This window comes from Ammospiza nelsoni, chromosome 22 (assembly GCF_027579445.1).
Source record: "Ammospiza nelsoni isolate bAmmNel1 chromosome 22, bAmmNel1.pri, whole genome shotgun sequence".
Lineage (NCBI taxonomy): Eukaryota > Metazoa > Chordata > Aves > Passeriformes > Passerellidae > Ammospiza > Ammospiza nelsoni.
The window spans coordinates 1,101,005-1,122,234 of NC_080654.1; the positions used below are offsets into that span (position 1 = coordinate 1,101,005).

General features: G+C 41.8%; 1 protein-coding gene across 7 annotated transcripts in view; it reads left to right on the plus strand.

The window, feature by feature from the left end:
* KIF1B (kinesin family member 1B) overlaps nucleotides 1-21,230 on the plus strand; it is a 78,141-nt gene that overhangs the window by 22,782 nt on the left and 34,129 nt on the right. For 2 of the 7 annotated variants that reach the window (XM_059487541.1, XM_059487542.1), the window contains exons 10-22: nucleotides 701-718; nucleotides 882-957; nucleotides 1,256-1,334; nucleotides 1,622-1,764; nucleotides 2,896-2,937; nucleotides 5,294-5,505; nucleotides 6,531-6,610; nucleotides 6,977-7,052; nucleotides 9,426-9,505; nucleotides 10,889-10,995; nucleotides 11,431-11,514; nucleotides 11,676-11,856; nucleotides 12,230-12,302. In XM_059487541.1, coding sequence (XP_059343524.1) covers nucleotides 701-718; nucleotides 882-957; nucleotides 1,256-1,334; nucleotides 1,622-1,764; nucleotides 2,896-2,937; nucleotides 5,294-5,505; nucleotides 6,531-6,610; nucleotides 6,977-7,052; nucleotides 9,426-9,505; nucleotides 10,889-10,995; nucleotides 11,431-11,514; nucleotides 11,676-11,856; nucleotides 12,230-12,302 — 1,251 coding nt within the window. Of the gene's footprint in view, nucleotides 1-700; nucleotides 719-881; nucleotides 958-1,255; nucleotides 1,335-1,621; nucleotides 1,765-2,895; nucleotides 2,938-5,293; nucleotides 5,506-6,530; nucleotides 6,611-6,976; nucleotides 7,053-9,425; nucleotides 9,506-10,888; nucleotides 10,996-11,430; nucleotides 11,515-11,675; nucleotides 11,857-12,229; nucleotides 12,303-16,265; nucleotides 21,176-21,230 lie in introns of those variants that run through there. The other 5 variants (XM_059487544.1, XM_059487545.1, XM_059487543.1 and 2 more) reach the window with 5 other exon arrangements.

Sequence of the window (21,230 nt, forward strand, 5' to 3'; positions counted from 1 at the left end):
CTGTAAAATCCGTGGAGCACAGCAGAATCATTTGCTGTTCTTGGCCTTGCATTCTCAGCCCTATTAGCTGTGTGTATTTTGATAGATGAATAGAGTTGATACTATTCTGTGGGTGTCACACAGGCTGTCAACAGATGGAAGCATTGGTTTGTTTAACTGTGAAGAAGCCTTGCAGAAGAAGCCTGTGTTTATGTAGAAGACCTGTTCACATAGCAAGATTTTAGACCTTCAGTGCAGTGCAGTAATTTTATTTTTATTTGAAAGAATAATTGTAGAAAACTTAACTGCAGCTTTGTTGTTAAAATTTGTAGAAATATAAGTGCAACAACTTGATTCACTGGCTTTCTTTGCAATGGCAAGACTTAATAATGTCTTAAGTGAGCATATATTGATCCAAGCAAAATGTTGTGGGTTTAGAAAAGTACTTTGTCTTTTTTTTTTGTATTCAACTGCTATTAAAAAAAAAACCCAATGAAACAAAACATATCAATGATTGTTGTTCTTTTTAAATGTGAGTCAACACCTTGGACAGGTTGAATATGCTTAAATATTTTTTAGATTTTTTTTTCAATTGAAGTGATTAATTCCATTAATTTGGCTTTTTAAGAAAAGGAAGTACTGTCTGACATGGAAGCAATGTATAAATGTTAAGAAGCTCATCCTTCTTCTTTTTCCTTTTTCCTTAATGCTTTCAACTTAGGATAACTGCACCAGCAAGGTAGGATGGTCTGTGTAGGAGTAGATGTTGGTTTCTTTGCCTAGTGTAAGGTTTGCTGCTTGGAATTGTGTTATAACACAGAATTTAAATGTCAGGAAGATGTTCACATCTTTCTTACACAGAAAATCCTTCCTATTTTTCATACTGTGTTGTTAATTTGTAGAGCAAAAAGAAGAAGAAGACAGACTTTATACCCTACAGGGATTCTGTACTAACGTGGCTTCTTCGAGAAAATCTAGGTATGGCTGATTTGTCTGTGCCAGTATGAAAATAAAGTATCACTGAATTTCCTGACTGTTTTTACTAACTTAAATTTATATTGAGCATGAGGCTAAATATCTTTAGCATCCAAATCTGAGTCATCATAGTTCCACCTTACATTAATGCTATAACTCTCTCCTGTAGTTTTTGTATGTTTCTTAATACTGCAGAATTTAGTTGAATTCTATAATTTATTGAAAACATTGATATTTGGTAGATAGGTGGTGCCTAAAGTGTGTGCTGTAGTTCATCTAAAATCTTGCCTGTTCACTACAGGTGGTAACTCCAGAACTGCAATGGTCGCTGCTCTCAGTCCAGCAGACATAAACTATGATGAAACTTTGAGCACTCTAAGGTACTTTCTCTTCCTGTGGGATAGATATGGGTAACTGTTTGCTCTAAAGGCCCAACTTTGTCCTTTAAACCTTTGGCTTATTGTGAGCTGAGCTTATCTGTGGGGAAGAGGACTCTACTGGCAAGAACTCAATTACCCTACAGAGGAGGCAGGGATTTATTGCCTCCTCTGCTGACATCCAGCTGCAAGTGAAATGTCTTCTGTGCTGCTGCATTCCCATGTTACATAAAAGTTATATGTAATCAGTTGATGTTTGTGTAAGGTTTCATTGTTCTGTGTGCTTGCAGATATGCCGATCGTGCAAAGCAGATTAAATGCAATGCTGTTATCAACGAGGATCCCAACGCCAAGCTGGTGCGGGAGCTGAAGGAGGAGGTGACAAGGCTCAAGGATCTCCTGCGTGCTCAAGGCCTGGGAGATATTATTGACAGTAAGTGGATTAAACACACCTCACTGTCCTGGGCTTGGCCTCTAGCAGAGGAGGGAGACCTGAGCCAGTGAGACAAAAGGATTTAAAACACAGACTTTAAATATAGGTACTGATATTTAAGTTTTGAACATGATTTATAAATGGCAGCCCTTTCTGTCTTCAAATGACCATCTTAGGTTTGTGTGTGGAATTCACAAGCCACCTTCAAACTCAAGGAAAAATACGGAGTTTGAATTTTCCTACTACTGTAGACATGCTTTTGTGTAATAGAACTTGCACATTCAGGAGTTGCTCTGCTGAGTTACCGAGACTGTGTGGCTGCCAATAAAAGAGCTGAGACACAGAAACTTAGTTTCATACTGAGGAAAAAAGGCATCTTTCCTTCCTCCTCAGAGGGTCAAGGTTATTAGTTGATACCTGGCTTCAATGCCATCCTCACTCACAAAAGAAAACAATGGCTAATGTTAGACAGTGCCCTGAGTGACAAATCATTTGTCATCTTGAAGTAACTATGCAACAGCTGCTTGTGAATAACTAATGAATCCTTTTGGGAGATTTTGAGTTAGGTTGGCAGAGCTGTGTTGTACTGATTTGCTTTGCCAGCAACCTTTTAAAGCACTAGAACACACTTGTGCCCAATTTCCTTGTCCTCATTCCAAACAAGATAAATGAACTGAAATTTTAGCTGCTACATTCTTCTATAATATGAACAGTGATTTAATTCCTAGTGAAGGAAATGCCCATAAAAGCACAGAATGCATTCCAGTGGTTTAAAAGCTTCTTTGACTAAAAAAATAATAGTGTTACTCCAGTTTCTGATTTTTCAGACCTTTTTGTTGGTGAAGCAGAAGTCCTGACTAAGTCACAGACTACTAGAGATATGCAACATGTATCTACCTCTGTTTGCTTGTTTTCAAGAGAATGCGGCCAGAAGACAATGAAATACAAGTGTTTTTCATGCTTGTTAGAGTCTGTGGGTTTTGGTTATTAATCCAAACTGAAAAAAAACAATGTTACTGAGAACTGTGTTTTGTTTCTTTAAACATCAAGTAGTATTCTCTTCCCTTCCTATGGCACTAGTGAACCTTCAGTTTTGATCCTTCTTGTATTTTCCCTCCTGCTTCCTTTCAGTTGATCCAATGGGAGATGAATACTCTGGAAGTGGAGTCAAATGTGTGTATTGTGTGGTTCTCTTTTTAACCTGCTTTCTCTGGGTCAGCTTTTAACAGAGCTTTGCATGCCAGCATTTCTCATAGGGAAATCCCAGACAGAACACTCACTGGAATGCAGTGCAGGTTCATGAAAACCAGCCTCACCAACACTTCTTAGACTGAGTCCACAACAAAAAAAAAAAGCAGAGTTTAAAATGCAACATATGTTCATTGTTACTTTCTGGCAGAATACAGAAGGGAGAGTGGTAGTTCTCCAGTATGTTCTCATGACAGCGCACAGTTTAGATTCGAACCAGAAAATCTTTCTCTCAAATCTTTCCCCAGTTACTCAGTTCCTGCTCACCTGGCTTCCTGGCATTTTAGCAGCTCTTTTCCACTTTGAAGTATTTGCTTTAAATGTTTCAGTTGATGAACTCAAGATGAAGTATTACCAGTTCCTCCTGGACACTGCAATGTATTTTGTATAATCCTTAAAAAAAAAAAAAAAAAGAAAGAAGCCAGACATCTTATGCTGATGAAGGTCTCTTTTTTTGAGGTTAAATATAGTTGGTTGCAGGTGATTAACTTAACAGGGCCAAAACAAGTCGGCAAGGAGCGTTTTATTTCCCTTGGTGTTTGCTACTAAGGAAGGGGAATATATGTAGTCTATTGCAAGGGAAATGTACTCCGTGTAAGTTTTGGGTTGGTAGGCTTTTTAAACTCTTTCAGTCAGTCTTTTTGACCCTCACTCAATATCAGCTGAAAGAGATCTTTCTGAAATTTCCTGAAGTTGAAGCTACTGGTGGTGTAAAGACTCATGCTGGCCTGTGTGACGTTCTGATGCTGCTGGCAGCGAGTGCACGTCGCGGTGTGAGAGCTGCGGCTGCAGGAGCAGCGTGCATGGGCCTGAGGGTTCTGCTTCTCACAGCCACTGTGGAGCTGCTGCAAGTGCCACTTCCTTTCTCTTCAGGAGTGCATGGCCTTTTGAGACTTCATCCCTGCTCTGTCATGCCTGCTTTCCTCATCCTGGCAGCATTCCCTTCCCTTAACCTGCTTCTCTGCTGTGAAACTCCCAGCCCTGCCTCCTGTATTTGCAGATGGTGGTTTTCAAACTGACTTGGGGCAGTCATCAGTTCCAGGAGGCTGAAACAGCAGGTTGAGCGTGGAGTGAATAAGGGCATAAGGCTGCCAATGGCAGGATTGTTCAGGGGAAGAGTACAGGAGATGTAGGAGGACAGGGAAATTTATGCAATGTCTAGGGGAGCAGCTCACTTTGTAAGTGTGATGCCCCTGTTTATAACATGCAGGGTCTGATTTGATCTGTTTCTGTCCTGAAGTGACTTATTTTAAAGGATTTTCTTTGAAATTTAATTTTAAAATATTAAAACTGAGCTATTCAGTTATCTGATACTTTCATGTTAGAAGATTTTTCTTTTGGTGTGTGATTATTCTGACGATATGGCTTACAGATATATCCAAGAAGACAAGTTAAATTTATATTAATTTCCCTTGTATATTTGTTCTTAAATCATTCAGGCAGCTTTTCTTATTCTCTGGCTTTCAAGGCAGCATTTTCAGGCCTGCAGGTTTTCAGACTACAAAAGCCACCTTGTTAAATTGTGGAGGTTTTTAAAAGACCTGTCTTATTTAAACTAACAGCCAAAAAGCTTTTGAAGCACCTTCTGAAGTGTAAGACCCTTATCAGATATTTTGCTGGTCATATATGTTAGATTTCAGATGAAGAAGGTCAAGAAGCACCATCATGATGTTGTGAGCTTATGTTCTCGTGTCCCTGGTGCACTGACAGGTGATTCATTCTCTGGTGAGGATTTAAGGAGAGGAGGTTCATTGTCCGTGTGGTCTGGGTGCTTCAGCAGCAGAACCACTGCTGTGATAAAGATTTACTTAATCATCATTTCACATTAAAGGACTCTGGAAGAGAATGTTTTCCTGAGCTTAGGGGTTGGTGTCTCAGACTTCAGCCCAAAATGGCACTAATCTCATGAGGATCTCAATTTGGTCCTGCTCTGAGCTTCAGGGTGCTCAGGTTAATTAGTGTTCAGTGAGGAGTAGGATGGCTGCTTTTGGCCAAGGTGTAATTTATTTTTTCAATCTTTTTTGTTTAGAAAGTTTTATGATGCAGTCTTTCCTAGTGAACCTCAGGGTCTGAGTTGAGTTATTATGTTATTGTTGCTAGTATTAAAAGATTTGTTTCAGAACTGCCATCTAAAAATTACAAAACTTGCCTTGTTGCTGCTTAAATGCTTTCCTCTTACACTGGTATTTCCTTCCTTCCTTTCTTCCCTTTTTCCTCTTCCTTCCCCCTTCCTGTTTTCCCATCTTCCTGCCTTCCCTCTGTCTGTGTGTCTCTCTCTCAGATCTGAAAGATTTTCAGAACAATAAGCATAGATACTTGCTAGCCTCCGAGAATCAACGCCCTGGCAATTTTTCCACAGCCTCCATGGGGTCCCTCACTGCATCTCCATCCTCCTGCTCTCTCAGTAGTCAGGTGGGCTTAACATCTGTGTCCAGTATACAGGAAAGAATCATGTCAACGCCAGGAGGAGAAGAGGCCATTGAACGTTTGAAGGTGGGTATTAAGGAGGCTAAAGAATCATGGACCTGGCAGGACTAATTTCACAAATGTCTCCTGTGTCTGTAGAAATTGGGTGAAACCCACTGGCACCTTAAAGAGGGCACTTAAATGCAGTGGGCTAGAAACTGGGTTCATGCACAACCTTTCTTGTTAAGATTATTTAGGTTTAATTGTAGCCTGGAGCTACAATTAAATTATAAATTAAATTCTTGATTCTTATTTACGGGTCATCTGATGCACTTATAGTTATGGAAAATTTGATCATAAGTGTAGACTTGGAGGCCTGGTCAGCGCTAGTGTGAGCCAAGTCTGACTTGCAAATGCACTCAGCTGTCAGAAAACCAAATTACCCCAAAGTTGAAAAAAAGGAAGAAGAATAATCCTGCCACTGTTGTCTTCGCCCAGCCCCCACAGATTAAAATGTGAAGCACAGAATAGCATGTTTGGGCCAGACAAAGGCAGCCTTGTCCCAGTGCTGCACAGAATTAAACCACAGCAAAGTGCATCACAGTGAAGCATTTCTTGATTTTTATGAAAGCCCCCCCAATGTCCATGGGTGGAGGAGTGGGGAGAGTTGGCTGTGTTGAGTCTCTGCAACATTGTCATGTTTGCCCATCAGACAGTGCCACAGGGCTGAGCACACTCTGCATTTCCCTTTCCTATTGGAAACCCTCCGTTGCCATGGCAGTAACAGTGTGGTCTCTGCATTTCCTTGGCATTCAGTTACTGAATCATGTCTGTAAATCAGATTTTTTTTTAAAAAAAGGGAAATGAGTTTAGGTGGTTCAAAATAAAGTGACTGTGGTTAGATATGAAGTCATCTTTTCTCCTCAGCTTGCCTTCAGGACTTCCTACCCTTTTAAAAATTAAGGGAAATAAGTAAGAGTTTTAAGGTGCTAAGAATGCTTATTATATGTGAAATTAATTTGAGGCCTAAACAGAGCACAGACTTCAATTGCTTTGTGTATGTGAAGAACTTTGGAAAGAATTGTAAAACATCTTTTGGTATTTTCACACAGGAGTCTGAGAAGATCATTGCAGAGCTGAATGAAACATGGGAAGAGAAACTGAGGAAAACAGAGGCCATTAGGATGGAAAGGTCAGGAATGGAAAGTGCTGTAGTATGGATGGTCTCTGGAAAGTGGAAAATGGAGAAGGTTACTCTGTTCCAAAGCAGTGGAGAACGGTGTCAGGGATGGTTCTGCTGACCCTTGTGTTAGATGTAGAACAGCAGGGCAGTGCTGGGAGAAGTCCTGCTCTTTCCTGGGTTTGTCACAGTTAAAGTTGCTGTTCCTTAGGCCACTCTTGGACTAAAAGTTTGCCAACCTGCCCTGGTGTGCTCTGAGGTGGTTACAGTCCTGGGTAGGCTGGTTCAAAGTCTGATCCAGTAATTACCTGGCTTTCATTAGACCTTAGTTGTCTCAGAAGCCTAAAATGGGGGCAATATCCTGTTTTTCTCCATCAGGGAGGCATTGTTGGCAGAAATGGGCGTTGCCATTCGGGAAGATGGAGGAACACTTGGAGTCTTCTCACCCAAAAAGGTAAAGAAAATTGTTAACTCTTGCATGTTTCCAAAAAGCTAATTGACCTGGCAGGAGGGTGATAGGAGTTGAACTGTTTTGGATTTTCCTTTAGAAGATGCTGTGCTGCAAGGAGAAGCAGCTCCTTTTCTATCTTGATTCAGTAGCAAATCAGAAGGTGCTGTGTCTTAATTCTGTTGCCATTTTCTGCAGTAACTCTGTGTGACCTTTGTGTGCTCTACCTGTTCTTCTTTGACAAGATTTAAGGCTTGTTTAGGTGCTCTTCCTTGAATTTTTTGTTAATCCTTCTTCCCCTTGGAAAAAAGGATAGTGATCTAATGAACCAGTGAACACAGGGGATGCAAGGGAATATTTAATTCAATACTTGCCATTAGTTCTATTTTCTGAAATTAGAAAGAAGCAGAACTGTGCAGGAAAAGGGCATAAATCAGTGCTGTAAGTGTAAAATAATTAGGTTAGCAAAGAACCTGTCTCTGCAGGTAAAGCAGAATTATAAAAGAAGTACAAGGAAAAAACCTACTTTGAACAAGCAGCATGGGTAATATTTTAGTGTGCAAGTGTGTAGTAAACTTGATCTAGGGTTAAGCAGGGACCTATTCAGAGGCACTGCACAGAAATGCAGAACCCCAGAATTGTTTAAAATGTTTAATCTTTCACTTAGAATAGTGTTAGTCTGCAATGCCTCTGTGTTAGTGTTAGTCTACCAACTGGAGTTGGTAGAACTCTAGTTTGCTTCTAGTAGCTACTCCAGGAGTGCCCAAGGTTTGTAAAGAGGCAGATTCATTGAGTATTCTCTACATTTCTTCCTCTTATGTTATGGATCCTCATCTCCTTTTAGATTTTTCCTGAGAGGCCATCAGCTCTTTTTGATGATTCTTTTGGTGCATTTTCAGCTGATCAGGTTTGTGTATAAATGCCACCTGGATAAAGTAGATGCTTGGGTAATAGATAGTATTTATTTTTACCTATCTAGGATTTATTAGGAGAAGTGAAACTCCCAACCCAGTCCTGTCTGCTTCTGTTCCTTGTTATCCTTGCAGTTCCTTAGCTGTCCCTCTAGTAACTGTGGTTGCTGTGAAAATGTAGGAGACGAGAGCTTAGCTAGAAAATGTGAAGTGTTCTGTGTAAGGAATCTACACTTCTGAGGTACCAGTGTGTATCTCATCATACACAAAGAGTGAACAGCTGGGTGTGCCAGCATCATCTCTCAAGCTGGGGAGCTTTATTTCTTACAAACTATTCAAGTGGTGCAAGTTGTAGTGGTGTTACAGCAGATCACTGTGTCTGGGATTTGCTTTCTCTCCATTTTTCTCTTGATTGAAGAGCTTTAAAGAGCTCCAAGTGCTGATTTGTGCAGTGAACAGCAATGGCAGCGTGGAACATCAGCAGCAGCTTTGGGTCACCTCTGGATTTTTAGGGGTGAAAAAGCTGTATTTTTTCCTCCTCCTTTCTGTCCTTATAATTAAATCTTCCATTGGGCAATTGACAATCAGAGACCTTAATTCAAAAACAAATTCATCATGACTATATAGTAATTTTTGAGCTTCTGTAAATGTCATGCTGGTAAAAGCTCTCATAAGTAAACTTTTTTGCATTTAAGATAAGTTGATGGAAATAGTGTTAATAAGGAATCTGAGCCAAATTTATTCATTCTTCCTAAATTTGTTCAGTTTGAGGGTAACAAAGGGACAAGTGGCTTATTAACAGTTTTGTTTCTCTTTTATCGTCCTTCTGCTTTACTTATGTTTAACCATTTTTGCCTTTTCTTTTGTGCTTGTGCTTACTGGCATCTCACTGGCTAGATTTTCACACCAAGGCCTTGTGACTTGTTTGCTGATTCCAATGGGGTTTTTTCACCAAAGAAGGTTGGTTTAGTAACTGTAGTGGATTTAAATTTAGAAGAAGTTTAGATGAAGAGTTTCTTAGCTGTTGGTATCAGAGAATACTGGTAGTTTTAGATTTTGTTTTGATTTTAACAGACTTTGCCAAATAAGCACCCGACCTGTGCCCAAGGAAAGTCAAACTTGATTCCATATCAGTTTCACAATTTCACTGAAGCAACATTTTCTGCTCTTGGACTTCCCTTATCAAAGTTTACAGAGACTTTATAAGGACTTCTTGTTCTCCAGCTGAAGCCTTTCTTCCTTCCATGGACTGATATTTTGGATAACTAAGCAATCTGAGCTGTGTTTCACTGGTACTTTGTGATGCTTTGCAATACTTTAGGAGGTTGTGTTTGAAAAAATCCATTCTGGAATAATCTCAATACACGTGGCAAAACTGCTGGATTAAAGCACACCCTCCACAGCTGCAGCAAGGAGCCTGAAAGCAGAACCTCAGTTCTTAATTAACTTTTTCTTTTTGTTCTTTCAGACTCCTCATCTTGTAAACCTTAATGAAGATCCACTCATGTCTGAATGTCTGCTGTACTACATCAAAGATGGCATTACAAGGTAAGGGTTGGTGCTGACACACTCTGGAGTTGCCTTCTCTGCTTGCTTAAATCCCCAAGCTGGAGACACCATGAGTTTAAATAATACTGGTGCCTTGAGCTGTGCAAGTTGCAGGTACAAATGAAACATGAGAGTGCTGTAGGTGGAAAAAAGTGCAGAAATGCAATTTCTTTTAATTTGACTTGGTGTTTAAAGTAAAAACACCAACTAACAAAAAGTTACATGTGCAGTCACTCAGCTTTAAGAAATTGTTATTACACCTGGGCAGTAAAAGAAAGCATGACATCCCCTCTTAAGTTTGTAGTAAAACTTACTGGAAGTGCATGAGAGATTTTGATGGGTGCAGGATTGAAAACCATAGCAATGAAATATGGCTGAATATTAGCTTTATTGTTTAAATAAGTTGTTATGCATGCCAGTACACATTTTATGGGTTCTGCATTCACAGATATGAGATAAAATTGAATTGCCAGACTTCAGATTAAAAATTGATTTTATTCCAAAATTTATTTTCAAAACAGCTGGAAGGAGAGAGGTGATCTTTATTTTTTGGTTTTTTTTTTGAGCACCAAGCTGTGTTTGGTTGCTTAATTTGTATATTCCTGGGGAACAAATGGAAGAGAATGCACTGACAGGGGCTGGCATATGGTGCTACTCTAAGGTGCATTAAGCCCACTGAAAGGAGTATCAAAGTGTAGAGAATTCAGCAGAGAATGATGACTAGAATAGCTTGGGGCTTAAGAAGTCATTATAAGTATTGAGCCTAGCTCATTGGCATCAGAAATGTGTAAATTAATAAGTAGAGCAAGTTATAAACATTAGGATTGGAAATAAAGTTGTCTGTACATAGAATTGCTCAAACACTTGGGTTTGAAATGGACATATATCTTCGTGCTCCAGGGGTACAGCCAGCCTCTCTGTCTAGATGCTGGATGAAACTTCTTGTGGCATCAAATTATTCAGCGGGAGCCTCCTGGGCCATGTGTGCTCCTTTGTTCAAGTGCAGAAGGCGATTAGTGGGAGGGATGATCCCTGTCTGCCTGAAACACAGCACTGGAAGTTCTTGTTGGGCTCCCCCCACCTTGCATCCCTTTCTAAAAGGGAAGGGTTTCACAAGGGGGAAGGAATTGCATTCAACCCAGGGGTATTTAACAGTTCTCCAAGTGACATTAAAGGGAAGAGAAAACTTTTCTTTTGCAAAGCTGTCACCCTCCAGTTCCTGGCAGAGCAGGTTCTCTGCAGTGCAGAATTCAGCGCTGGTCCAAACCTTTACATTTGAAGGGCAATCTTAACAGTTCAGATTTTCCTGGTGTGTGTGGGCAGAGTGTGGGCAGAGCTGCAGCAGGTGTCTGGTTTGCTGTTGACCCCTCTCTGTTGCTGCAGGGTGGGCCAGGCTGACGCAGAGCGGCGCCAGGACATTGTGCTGAGCGGGGCTCACATCAAGGAGGAGCACTGCGTGTTCCGCAGCGAGAGGAACAACAACGGCGAAGGTAAAGGTGTGAAGGTCTGCTTCTCCTGCAGCTTTCACTGCCATGGCTGCCCAGGGAATCCCCTGCTCTGCAAGTTTGCTGACCTCAAGAAAAGGATCAGTTTTGACTTGATTTGTTGAGTGTTAGGGAAAGAAAATAAAATTCGTTTAGGTGATAATTGCTTCAGATTGTAGGCTGCAGCCAGTATAACAGTTAAATTCTGACCTGGTTAACTATAAACATGAAAACAAAGTAGTTTCCAGCTGCAGTAGGTTAAGAAGTCAGTACTATTGATTTCCTCTTGGGTCTTTATTTTTAAGTAGCATGACATCCAGGGGTGATTGACTTTGGTGTTAGTATGAACATGGGCAGCAAATGAGAGGCCTCTGGGGCTTGCACACTTCTGTTCCTCTACAGGACTCTCTAAAGTCTCACCCATCAATGTTTTCTTTGTAGTTATTGTTACTTTGGAGCCTTGTGAACGATCAGAAACCTACGTGAATGGCAAGAGGGTTGTGCAGCCTGTGCAGTTGCGCTCAGGTGAGAAATGTTACCACCGATTTTTTTTAGACTCTGTGTATGTGACATTGACATCATACACGGGGAATTAGGTGCTGTTCAGGGGCAGTGTCACCTTTATCTTTTAAATAGAACTTGGTACCATTCTTCTGTCAGCTGCAGTTTTCTGTTCCTATTTCTAGGAAATCGTATCATCATGGGTAAAAATCATGTCTTCAGATTCAACCACCCAGAGCAAGCACGAGCAGAAAGAGAGAAAACACCATCAGCTGAGACTCCCTCAGAGCCAGTTGACTGGACATTTGCTCAGAGGGAGCTTCTGGAGAAGCAGGGCATTGACATGAAGCAAGAGATGGAGAAAAGGTAATAAAATAACTTAAAATTTTGACCTGAAAGAAGGAAGAGTCAGCAGTAGGTTACTGGGGTCACAGCATCTGTGCTACCTCTTGTGGAAGTTCAGAAAGCTTCCTCTTACTTTAATGTAGTGTTTCAGTGCTCCATCTCCTTTGAAAATCACAGATAAGCAAAGGCCACTAACGCTGCAGAGCTTTTGGTAAGGGCTGAAAAGCAGCTTGCAGGGTTTCACTTCAGAAACCCTGAGTAGCCAGAGAACAGTTCCTTTTAAGGACAATGCCTTTTACTCATGTAACTGTAATTCAGGAGATTGTGCATGTAGAGTAACACCAACAGGAAACTAATGACCTCTGACTACTTCTGTTCTTCTGTTCATCTTCAGATTACAAGAAATGGAGATCTTATATAAGAAAGAGAAGGAGGAAGCTGATCTCTTGTTGGAGCAGCAAAGACTGGTATGTGTCCTTACTCCTGATTAACTATGCCTTTGGCAAACAGTAATTCCTGTCCTTGCTTATCTGAAAGTTTAGGAAACCTGCTTGGGTTGTCTGCACAATGCAGTTCTCCCTTTGCTTTCAAATTCTTTGTGTCTACAGTGAATTATTAGCAGTGTGAGTGAGCTCCTTCAGGTTAATTCGGAGATTGTGATTGACAGTAAAGAGGCTTTAATCAATTCTTGTTGGGATAGATTGCATTTCTTGCAAGTTAACCTGAAAGAAGGGCATTTTTGTGCTCTGTGTTTTTTGGAGTTCCTTTTCAGGAGTCTAAACAGCTACTCCTTGGGATGTTTGCCTTTATTTTTGTCTTGGATCACCAGAACATACTAATTTTGTGCTGCCAAAGAGATTTCTAGAACATTGATACACTAGGTTTAGTTTTTGAATGATGTCTGAAAATGTTGCTGCATTGTGCATGTTTTAACCCTTCTCCCTCCCCTGCATGGAGTTCCTTGTGAGGGTCTTGGTGGTACACAAGCCAGTGGTGGGGATCTGAGTAGGGAGCAGTGTGTTAAATCATTCAGAGCACTGGGAATTCCAGCTCTCCACGTATCTGTCAAATAGGAAGTCTGATAAATTAAGTCTGATATAGGAAGACTTCAGTCTTCTCACAACAAATACCTCCGAAGTGCAGTACAAATAGAAATCCATGCAGTCTTCAAGCACCCTGTGAATTTGGAAAACAAGACCAAACCCAGGAATGAAGTCTAGATTTCCCTAAGAAACCTGAGTCTCCTGATTCTGCTTTAGCTGGTTGTCTTTAGCCAGAACACAAATGTAGTTGTGTCAGAATTCTGATCAAAATTACAAACTCATGATTCATGTCTGCAGTATGAGATGGAGAATGTGGGTTAAATGCATGCTGGGCTTTGCACTGTAAAGTTCTTGCCCTTCTCCCCAAGCCAGAATGGAGCAAAGTACTGTGGCTTCCATAGGAAGAAGCTACATTTCTTTTTTTAAATTCCTATTACACACTTAGAGACTTCTGCATCTCTAATTATTTCATCACAAGGGGCTAATTTCTTGGATGGGGTGGCTGTAGACTTTGACCAAGGCAACTGTTAGTTCAGAAAAAAAGCTTAAATGTGACTAATGTCATATTTTATCTCTGGAATTTTATAGTTAAAATTTGGGTAGCAAAAAAAAAAAAATACAGTAAAGATGTGAAAATAAAAATAGTTTGAGTATTGAGTAACTTTTGGCAATGTGTCAAATGAGATGCAAGTAATGGAATTCCCTCCCCTAAATTTTAGCTGACTGGCACAAGCTAAGCTATTGTATGAATTAAAGATGTGAATTTGGCTGTCTGGGAAGTTCATTCCAATAAGGCTGCATTTATAAAGTGTTGTGAAGGGAATTTATTTCCCCAAATACTTCAGATTAAGGGAAAATTCTTTAGAGAGTGGAGTGGTTAATATAATAAAGATGCTGGTTTCTCCAAGTTTGTTCTGTTCTTGCTGGTTTTGGTTAGTGGACACAGGTGGAATGCTACCCTACATCCCTCAGCAGCTCCTGAAGGACACCTGTCCTAGTTGTAAGGGATCATATCAGATGTGATCCTTGGGCAGGGAGCAGTGCCCTGCTTATCACAGTGCTCCAGAGGAATATTTCAGGTGACAGCAGAGCTTGCTGACACAGCTCATGATTTCTGTGTGGCTGTGTGCAGAGCCTGGGGTGGACAGGATTAGTGCATCCATGCAGCTGTGGCTGAATCATGAGTGGGAAATCTGGGAGTGCATTTCAGCTTGTGTACCTTGAAATACGTGTTTACATGGCTGCCATAGCCAGCTGCAGTATCAGGTTCTCTTACTTACAGCTGTGTAAGACTGATATTGGGATATAAATATTCTTGGTCTAAACTGGAGTATAATCTCAGATGTAAGAAGCTAGTTAATCCTGTTTACCAGATTGTTTTATATTTATGCTGAGATTCCAACCAGACTGGATGTTTATTTGTTAGATGTGCTGTACAAAAAAATAAACAATAGCTCTTGTCCCTCAAAATTGCCAACTAAAATACCTTTGCCTTGCTAGTATTACTAGGGAATAGAAGTAGTTGTTCTCCATTTTACAAATTGATTGTGAAAATGTGTGTAATAGAGCTAAATAGAGGTCACAATGCCTCTGCAGTGGCCAGTTGATATTGGAATTTTGATCATAGCTGCACTAATTGGTCTGGGTGACCTCTGAGTGCACAGGGCCATGACTCAGTGTCTCTTCATCATCTTTTGGTACGAAGACATGCTTTACCCATAAGTAGTCCTATGGTAGTTTTGTAACTATCAGAGTCCTGTGGAACTTGTGACTTAATGTTGGAGTAGTTCATGTTTTGCCTTCCTGGTTGTATCCCTGAGTGGCCCAACTACACTGGGGCTTCCTCCAGGGAACCCTTGGTTTCCACTGCAGTGTGCAGTCTGCTAGATGCTGTTTCCTTAGGCCACAACTTTTGTCAGCTGTAAACTCACAAAGAGTTTCTAAACCAGTGTTTTGCTTACATTTTGACCTAAACTAGAAGTTGGTTCTCTAGTATTGTTCTTAAAACTACATTAAGTCACAAGAAGCTCAATAATGTGAATCTGGTGCTGGCTCAATGACCTGGGTTTCCTTTGGTTTTAGAGTAAGTGGCTGTTACTGTTCCTGGTTTCTCATCTGGTACAAATCTCCATGTGGAAAACAGGGATGTTAGTTAGAGCTGCATTAGACACTGAGAGCTGTGTTGAAGGTGTTTGGATCACAGTAATACACAGGATTTCTTGCTTCTTAAAGAGATGTCTTAATCGGCCTTTAAAGAAAAGTGCTCTATTTTAATTCCTGGTTGCAGTAAGCAATGATGGATATCCTTAACTGGGGGTGGCAGTTTATCTGAACAGACATTCCTAGCATGTGGAAACCCGAGGCACTGCTCATTAAAAATCACTTAGCAAAAGGTGGAAAACTTGTAATGAAGAAGCAAAGCGCATAATGGTTAGCAAGTGTGTGGAAGCTCCAGGCTCTAGGTTTTGAAAAGAAGACAAATCAAGGATATCAAATAGAAAATTTGTATTAAAACAATTAAAACCAGAAAGTCATTACTCCGCATTCTGCTGAAACTCATTCTTCGGACAGACAAGACTGATAATGTTTTGTTTTTCTTTAAACTAAGCAACAAGGTGCCAAATGGAAAAAAAAAAGTCAAACAAACAAACCACAACCCACCTCTGAAACTCTGATTCTGGATATCCTTCTAGCTTGTAGCAAGTCTTGGAGTATGAACCACTGTCTTCATCTGTCATAGTGGCACTTACAGTCCTTTTAACATTGAACCTTTCGGCTGCTTCTGTTTCAATTTTTCTTATCGTCTAACACTTCTCTGGCTGCTATTGTAGTGAAATGGATTCTAAACTTGAGCATCCCTGCAACCACGTGCAACGTTACTAACCAGTGTTAACCCGACTTACTCTGGCTGCTCATGACATCTTCTATGGCTGTTGTGCTCACCTTCCTGGGGAGGATTTGCTGAAAGAAGCAACAGCAGTCACCGAGGCAAATGTGTGTGGTGGGGATTTGCATGTCTTTGTAGCATGTGTGAAGTGCAGTTTACACTTGGTCCTAAGATTTAAAACCAGGAACTTGGTCTGTTTAAAGACTTTGGAAGGGTTTGGGAGGGAAGAGTTCAGATTATCAGCTATTATGAGATGACAAGACTTAAATATAATGTTAATCTTTATTTAGTGAAGAGCTCCAATTTTGACAGTCCATGACTCTTGAAGATGCATTTTAATGCCCTAACGCTCAGTCTTCAGGGACCTCCTTATCACTTGTTCTATTTTGATTTTTGATTTAGTTTTCTTTGCCTGCTACTTCTTGTTTAGCTTTTCCATTTTCTTACAATTTTAATTTTGGTTATTTTGGGGCCACTTCTTGATTTTTGTTTTTCCAAAGGATGCAGACTCTGATAGTGGGGATGATTCGGACAAGAGATCGTGTGAGGAGAGTTGGAGACTGATCACTTCCCTGAGAGAGAAGCTGCCCCCCAGCAAGCTCCAAACCATTGTAAAAAAGTGTGGCCTCCCCAGCAGTGGGAAGAAACGAGAACCTATTAAAATGTACCAGATACCCCAGCGGCGACGCCTTAGCAAAGACTCCAAATGGGTCACCATCTCAGACCTAAAGATTCAGGCTGTGAAGGAGATATGCTATGAGGTAGCGCTCAATGACTTCAGGCACAGTAGGCAGGAGATTGAGGCTCTGGCCATTGTTAAAATGAAAGAGCTTTGTGCCATGTATGGGAAAAAAGACCCAAATGAGCGCGAATCGTGGCGAGCTGTCGCTCGGGATGTCTGGGATACAGTGGGAGTTGGAGATGAAAAGATTGAAGATGTAATGGCCAACGGTAAAGGAATAACTGATGTGGATGACCTAAAGGTGCACATAGACAAATTGGAAGATATTCTGCAAGAAGTGAAGAAGCAGAACAACATGAAGGATGAAGAGATCAAAGTTCTCAGAAATAAAATGCTAAAAATGGAGAAGGTTTTACCCCTGATAGGGTCTCCAGACAAAGCTCAGTCAACTGTAGCTAATGCTAAGTCTCCAAACTCTGCCAGTGCAGCGGATGGGGATAAGAAGCCCACAGATGAGGCAAAGAGAAGCGAGAATGACGATCTTGCTAAGGAGGAGCGTGTGTCTCAGTTAATGGCAGGTGATCCAGCTTTCAGACGTGGGCGTTTACGTTGGATGAGGCAAGAGCAGATTCGGTTTAAAAATCTGCAGCAGCAGGAAATAGCTAAACAGCTTCGTCGACAGAATATGCCTCACCGGTTTATTCCACCTGAAAATCGCAAACCCCGCTTTCCTTTCAAAAGCAATCCCAAACACAGGAACTCGTGGAGTCCAGGCACCCACATCATTATCACCGAGGATGAAGTTATTGAGGTTAGAATTCCGAAAGAAGACGATAAGAACAAAGACGAAGGCAAAGAGAAAGAAAGCAAAGCCGCTTCTAAAGATCCGCAGCAGCTGTGGAATCTTTACGGGCCGCAGAGGAGCCAGGATAACATCCAGGTGAACCGGCAGCAGCTGGGCCCGCCGCCGCAGCCCGGCAGCCAGCAGCAGCCGCAGCCGCGCTGGAGGAGCAACTCCCTCAACAGCGGCTCGCACAAGGGGCTGCGGCGCCAGGCCTCGGGCTCCTCCGAGGCGCTGCACGGCGCGGAGCCGCCGCACGGCGCGGAGCCGCAGGGCTTCCAGCACAAGCGCCACCTGCACCAGCACCGCCAGCCCTACGGCGGCCCCGGGGCCGAGGGCAGCGCCCCGAAACACACGGACCGGCCCGGCCAGCACGGCCCGTTCGTGACGCCGCCGCGCATGAGGCGCCAGTTCTCGGCCCCCAACCTGAAAGCGGGCAGGGAAACCGCGGTATGAGCAGGGCCCGGGCAGGCCGGGCCCAGGGCTCGGCTCGGGCCCATGGCTCGGCTCGGGCCCATGGCTCGGCTCGGCTCGGCTCGGGCCCATGGCTCGGCTCGGGCCCATGGCTCGGCTCGGCTCGGCTCGGGCCCAGGGCTCGGCTCGGGCCGGGCACAGCCCGAGAGGCCCCGCACAAGCGCCAGGCTCCGGCCCTGCGGCCCGGGCACTTTGCATGTGACTTTCCTTGCAGTTTTAACAGCATCCCTTGGAAGAATATTCTGAAAAATTCTAAGAACTTTTTTCATAGACTAGAAGACTCAGAGGGAGGGAGGTGGAGGGGAGAACTTCCCACTAGCTCATTTATCAAGTTTTTTTTTGTGTGTGTGTGTGTGTCTTGAAGTATTTTTCTAATGCTGAAAATATTGTCTGGAACTTACCAAGTGCTACCTTCCTCCTGTGTTTTATGTAGACAATCAAAAGAGGAGTTTAGTTTCTAGCATTGAATGTTTCTTGTGACCTTTTTCTTAGCAATAAGGAAACTGACCATCTGTTTATAAATGAATCTGGTTCTTCAGAACAATATTTTCCACTCTTAACTCAATTTTTAATAGTAATAATAATCTATAAACCAAAAGTTGTTGGCTTTTTTATAAAGAAATTAAGAAGAGATATTGGGTCACGCTCCCTGACTAGATGTCTCTTCTCCTTCTGCTTAAGTTCATAAATATTGGTATGAAATTGCTGTGACAGTTAAACGAGCCTGAATGAAATTTTATGTCAGAATATATGTATAATGCTGAAGCAATTATTTGGAAACAAGCTTTTTCTAATTCCCATTGTATCTCTAAATATAATAGGTTTTAATTATTATACTGAGACTGTGGAAAGGAACTAGGATTTTTCAACACTCTGGTGCACTCAGAAAGCTAATTCTTTTATTTTATGTTTTCAGCTTTCTCAGGCATGAGTCTGGGAGATGTTCTTGAAATAGTTATTCTTAGGAAGATTTATAAATCACTACTTTTGGCTGAATTCTCCTGTGAGATGGGAGAATTGAACTGTTTCATCTTAATGTGATACCTCATGTTAGTGCCTCTGGTCTTGGATTAAACTACAATTCAAGACTCATTTAATAAAGGAGAAGGTTGCTTTGAGGAGAAAATAAGATTAGTTTTCCTTCTCCCCACACTCAAAATGCGAGTTAAAATCTTTCATGTCTATTTTGCTCTGAAGGGGTTTGCACTTGCAGGTGATTTGCCATAACACAAGGGCTTGCCATTCCTGCTTCAGATTGTTCCAAGCAAATTACTGAAAAACTAGTGACTGAGGAATAGGCTTTGAGGTTTTGTTGCAATTGGAGAGTCCCAACCTGAATGATGCTGGGTTATTTTCTGAGTTTCCAAAAGTGCGAGACAAGGTTGCTCTTACTTTGGAAAATCCATGGCCTTAACTGTAAGCCAATAGAAATATTTGGGGACTTATTTTGCTTTTAAATTTAACTTGAATAAAATTTTAAAAACACAATTGGACGCTCTACCGCATTTGGTAAGGTAGGTCCGCTTTGCAGTGTATTTGTGCTGTTTTGCACAAGTATCCTGAATTTACTTGAGGTTGCTTATTTTTTTATAAAATATAAGCCCTACTGGTAATTGTTACTTGTGTGTGGCTCAGCATAGCTGTAGGTGAGTGGCAAGTGTCTTAAGCTTATTTTCCATATTTTTTGTCCTATCCTACTTCTCCCCTGCCTCAGCTGGGCATGTTGTAGGTGCTGTTGCAACACACGTGCTATTTACATATCAAGTAATCAAGTGTCAGCTCTTAATTCTCAGCACATGTATCACTGATGGGATGGTGGCCTCTGCTGAAGGAGATGCAAAGTCAGTCCTCCAACTCCTAAAAGAACAAACAGGGAGTTCTCCCTTATGGCAGGTTTAGTTCTGTGCCCAGATCTGGCTTTGTAACTTGCATTTGTCTCATGCTTTGGCCTACTTGAACAAAGGAAATAAAGCATTGCTTCCAAAAATGCCTTGATTCTTAAAGAACAGAAGGCTTGTAGATGAGCAATACTTGCTTTGAGCTTGAGTCCAAATTGCAAAGTGAGGTTTGGGCTGCAAGTAAAGTTTTGCTGTTGTTTTTCATTTAGAATCCTGTTTTAGTAGTGCGTTGCACTCTGGTTTTGTTCATGTCAAGCATAATGAGTTCCTACATATCCTCGGAAAGGCTTGGACTCTGTTGAACATGCATGCTTGGGAGAAGGCTCTCAGTTCCCTGGGAGTACGTGGGGCAGTCACAGCAGCCTGCACGGGGTGGGTGGCAGAGACCAGAGCAATCCCATCTCCTGTCTGTGCTCTGGGGATTGTGCTGCCTCTGTGGGATTGAGCACAGAGTCCTTCTGAGCCCATGCAACTACTGACACGAGACTAAAACTGCTGCTTGATCCCTAACGCTGAACACTAAAATGTTTGTGCCAACCTGTTTCACTTCAAACTCAGAAAAGAACTCTGGAAATGCCTGGGTGGTGCTGGTGAGCAGTAGGTTGCCATCAGTCTGTCTTACCCCGCTGTTCTAGTGCAGCACTGGAAGAACAGCCCTGCCCGTGCTGCTGTATGCTTTGACAAAGCAGAAGAAGGACAGTCAGTGTCAGAATGGAGCCCAGTCTGCTTCAAGGAAACAGCTTTTTCCCTGGCTTTTAGGAGGATATTTAGGAATTTGATATGAATTGCAGTGCAGTGCTTCATCTGATAAGGGAAGCAGTGTGAGAACTGTGGATCTCCTTGCACTATTCAGAAATGCACACAACTCTCACTCCAAATCCTGTGTTAATGGAGTTAATGAACAGTGAGACAGCTGCTTCCATTGATGTCTGTGTGAAAAGGCTTTCAGGGTAATGGAAATGTGGCATCCATGGTGGAAGTGCTCTTTGACTAAGTTCAGTTGCCTTTGCCAAGTGCTGCTGTGCCTTGACAGCTGGCTTGGATCCCCCTGTGCCTTGGGATGGCTTCTCTAGGACTCCCTGGGACACTGGACTGGGGGGTGGGATTAAATGCACATCACTAATGCTCCTCACTCAGATTGACTCCAACATCCTTCCTCATGCAATCTGAATTTAGGGATCTGTCAAATTAGAGGATGCTATTTTTATCAGTACATTCAGCATAGTTTCAGTATCTTCCTCACTGTGTCCTTTACATGTTGAAACTTGTTTTTTGTTGAAATTTTTCTTGGATACTTCCCATTAAATCTCTTCAGGAGCTGCCACATGAGAAATCTATGCTGTGTAACTATTTGTACTGTAAAGAAAGCAGTGAGCTGCCTTTAAACTAAATGGGATTTTCAGATCTGTCTGTTGTTTTGGATTGTCTTAAGAGCAAGTATCTGCCTTGTGAAAAGCAGAACTGGTTTGTATTGTAACAAGTGCTCTTTCAATAAACTATGAAATACTCTTGTAAGTGTCAGACTTGTGTCAGTGAAATGGAGATGAAACTTGACTGCAGGCTTGTCCTG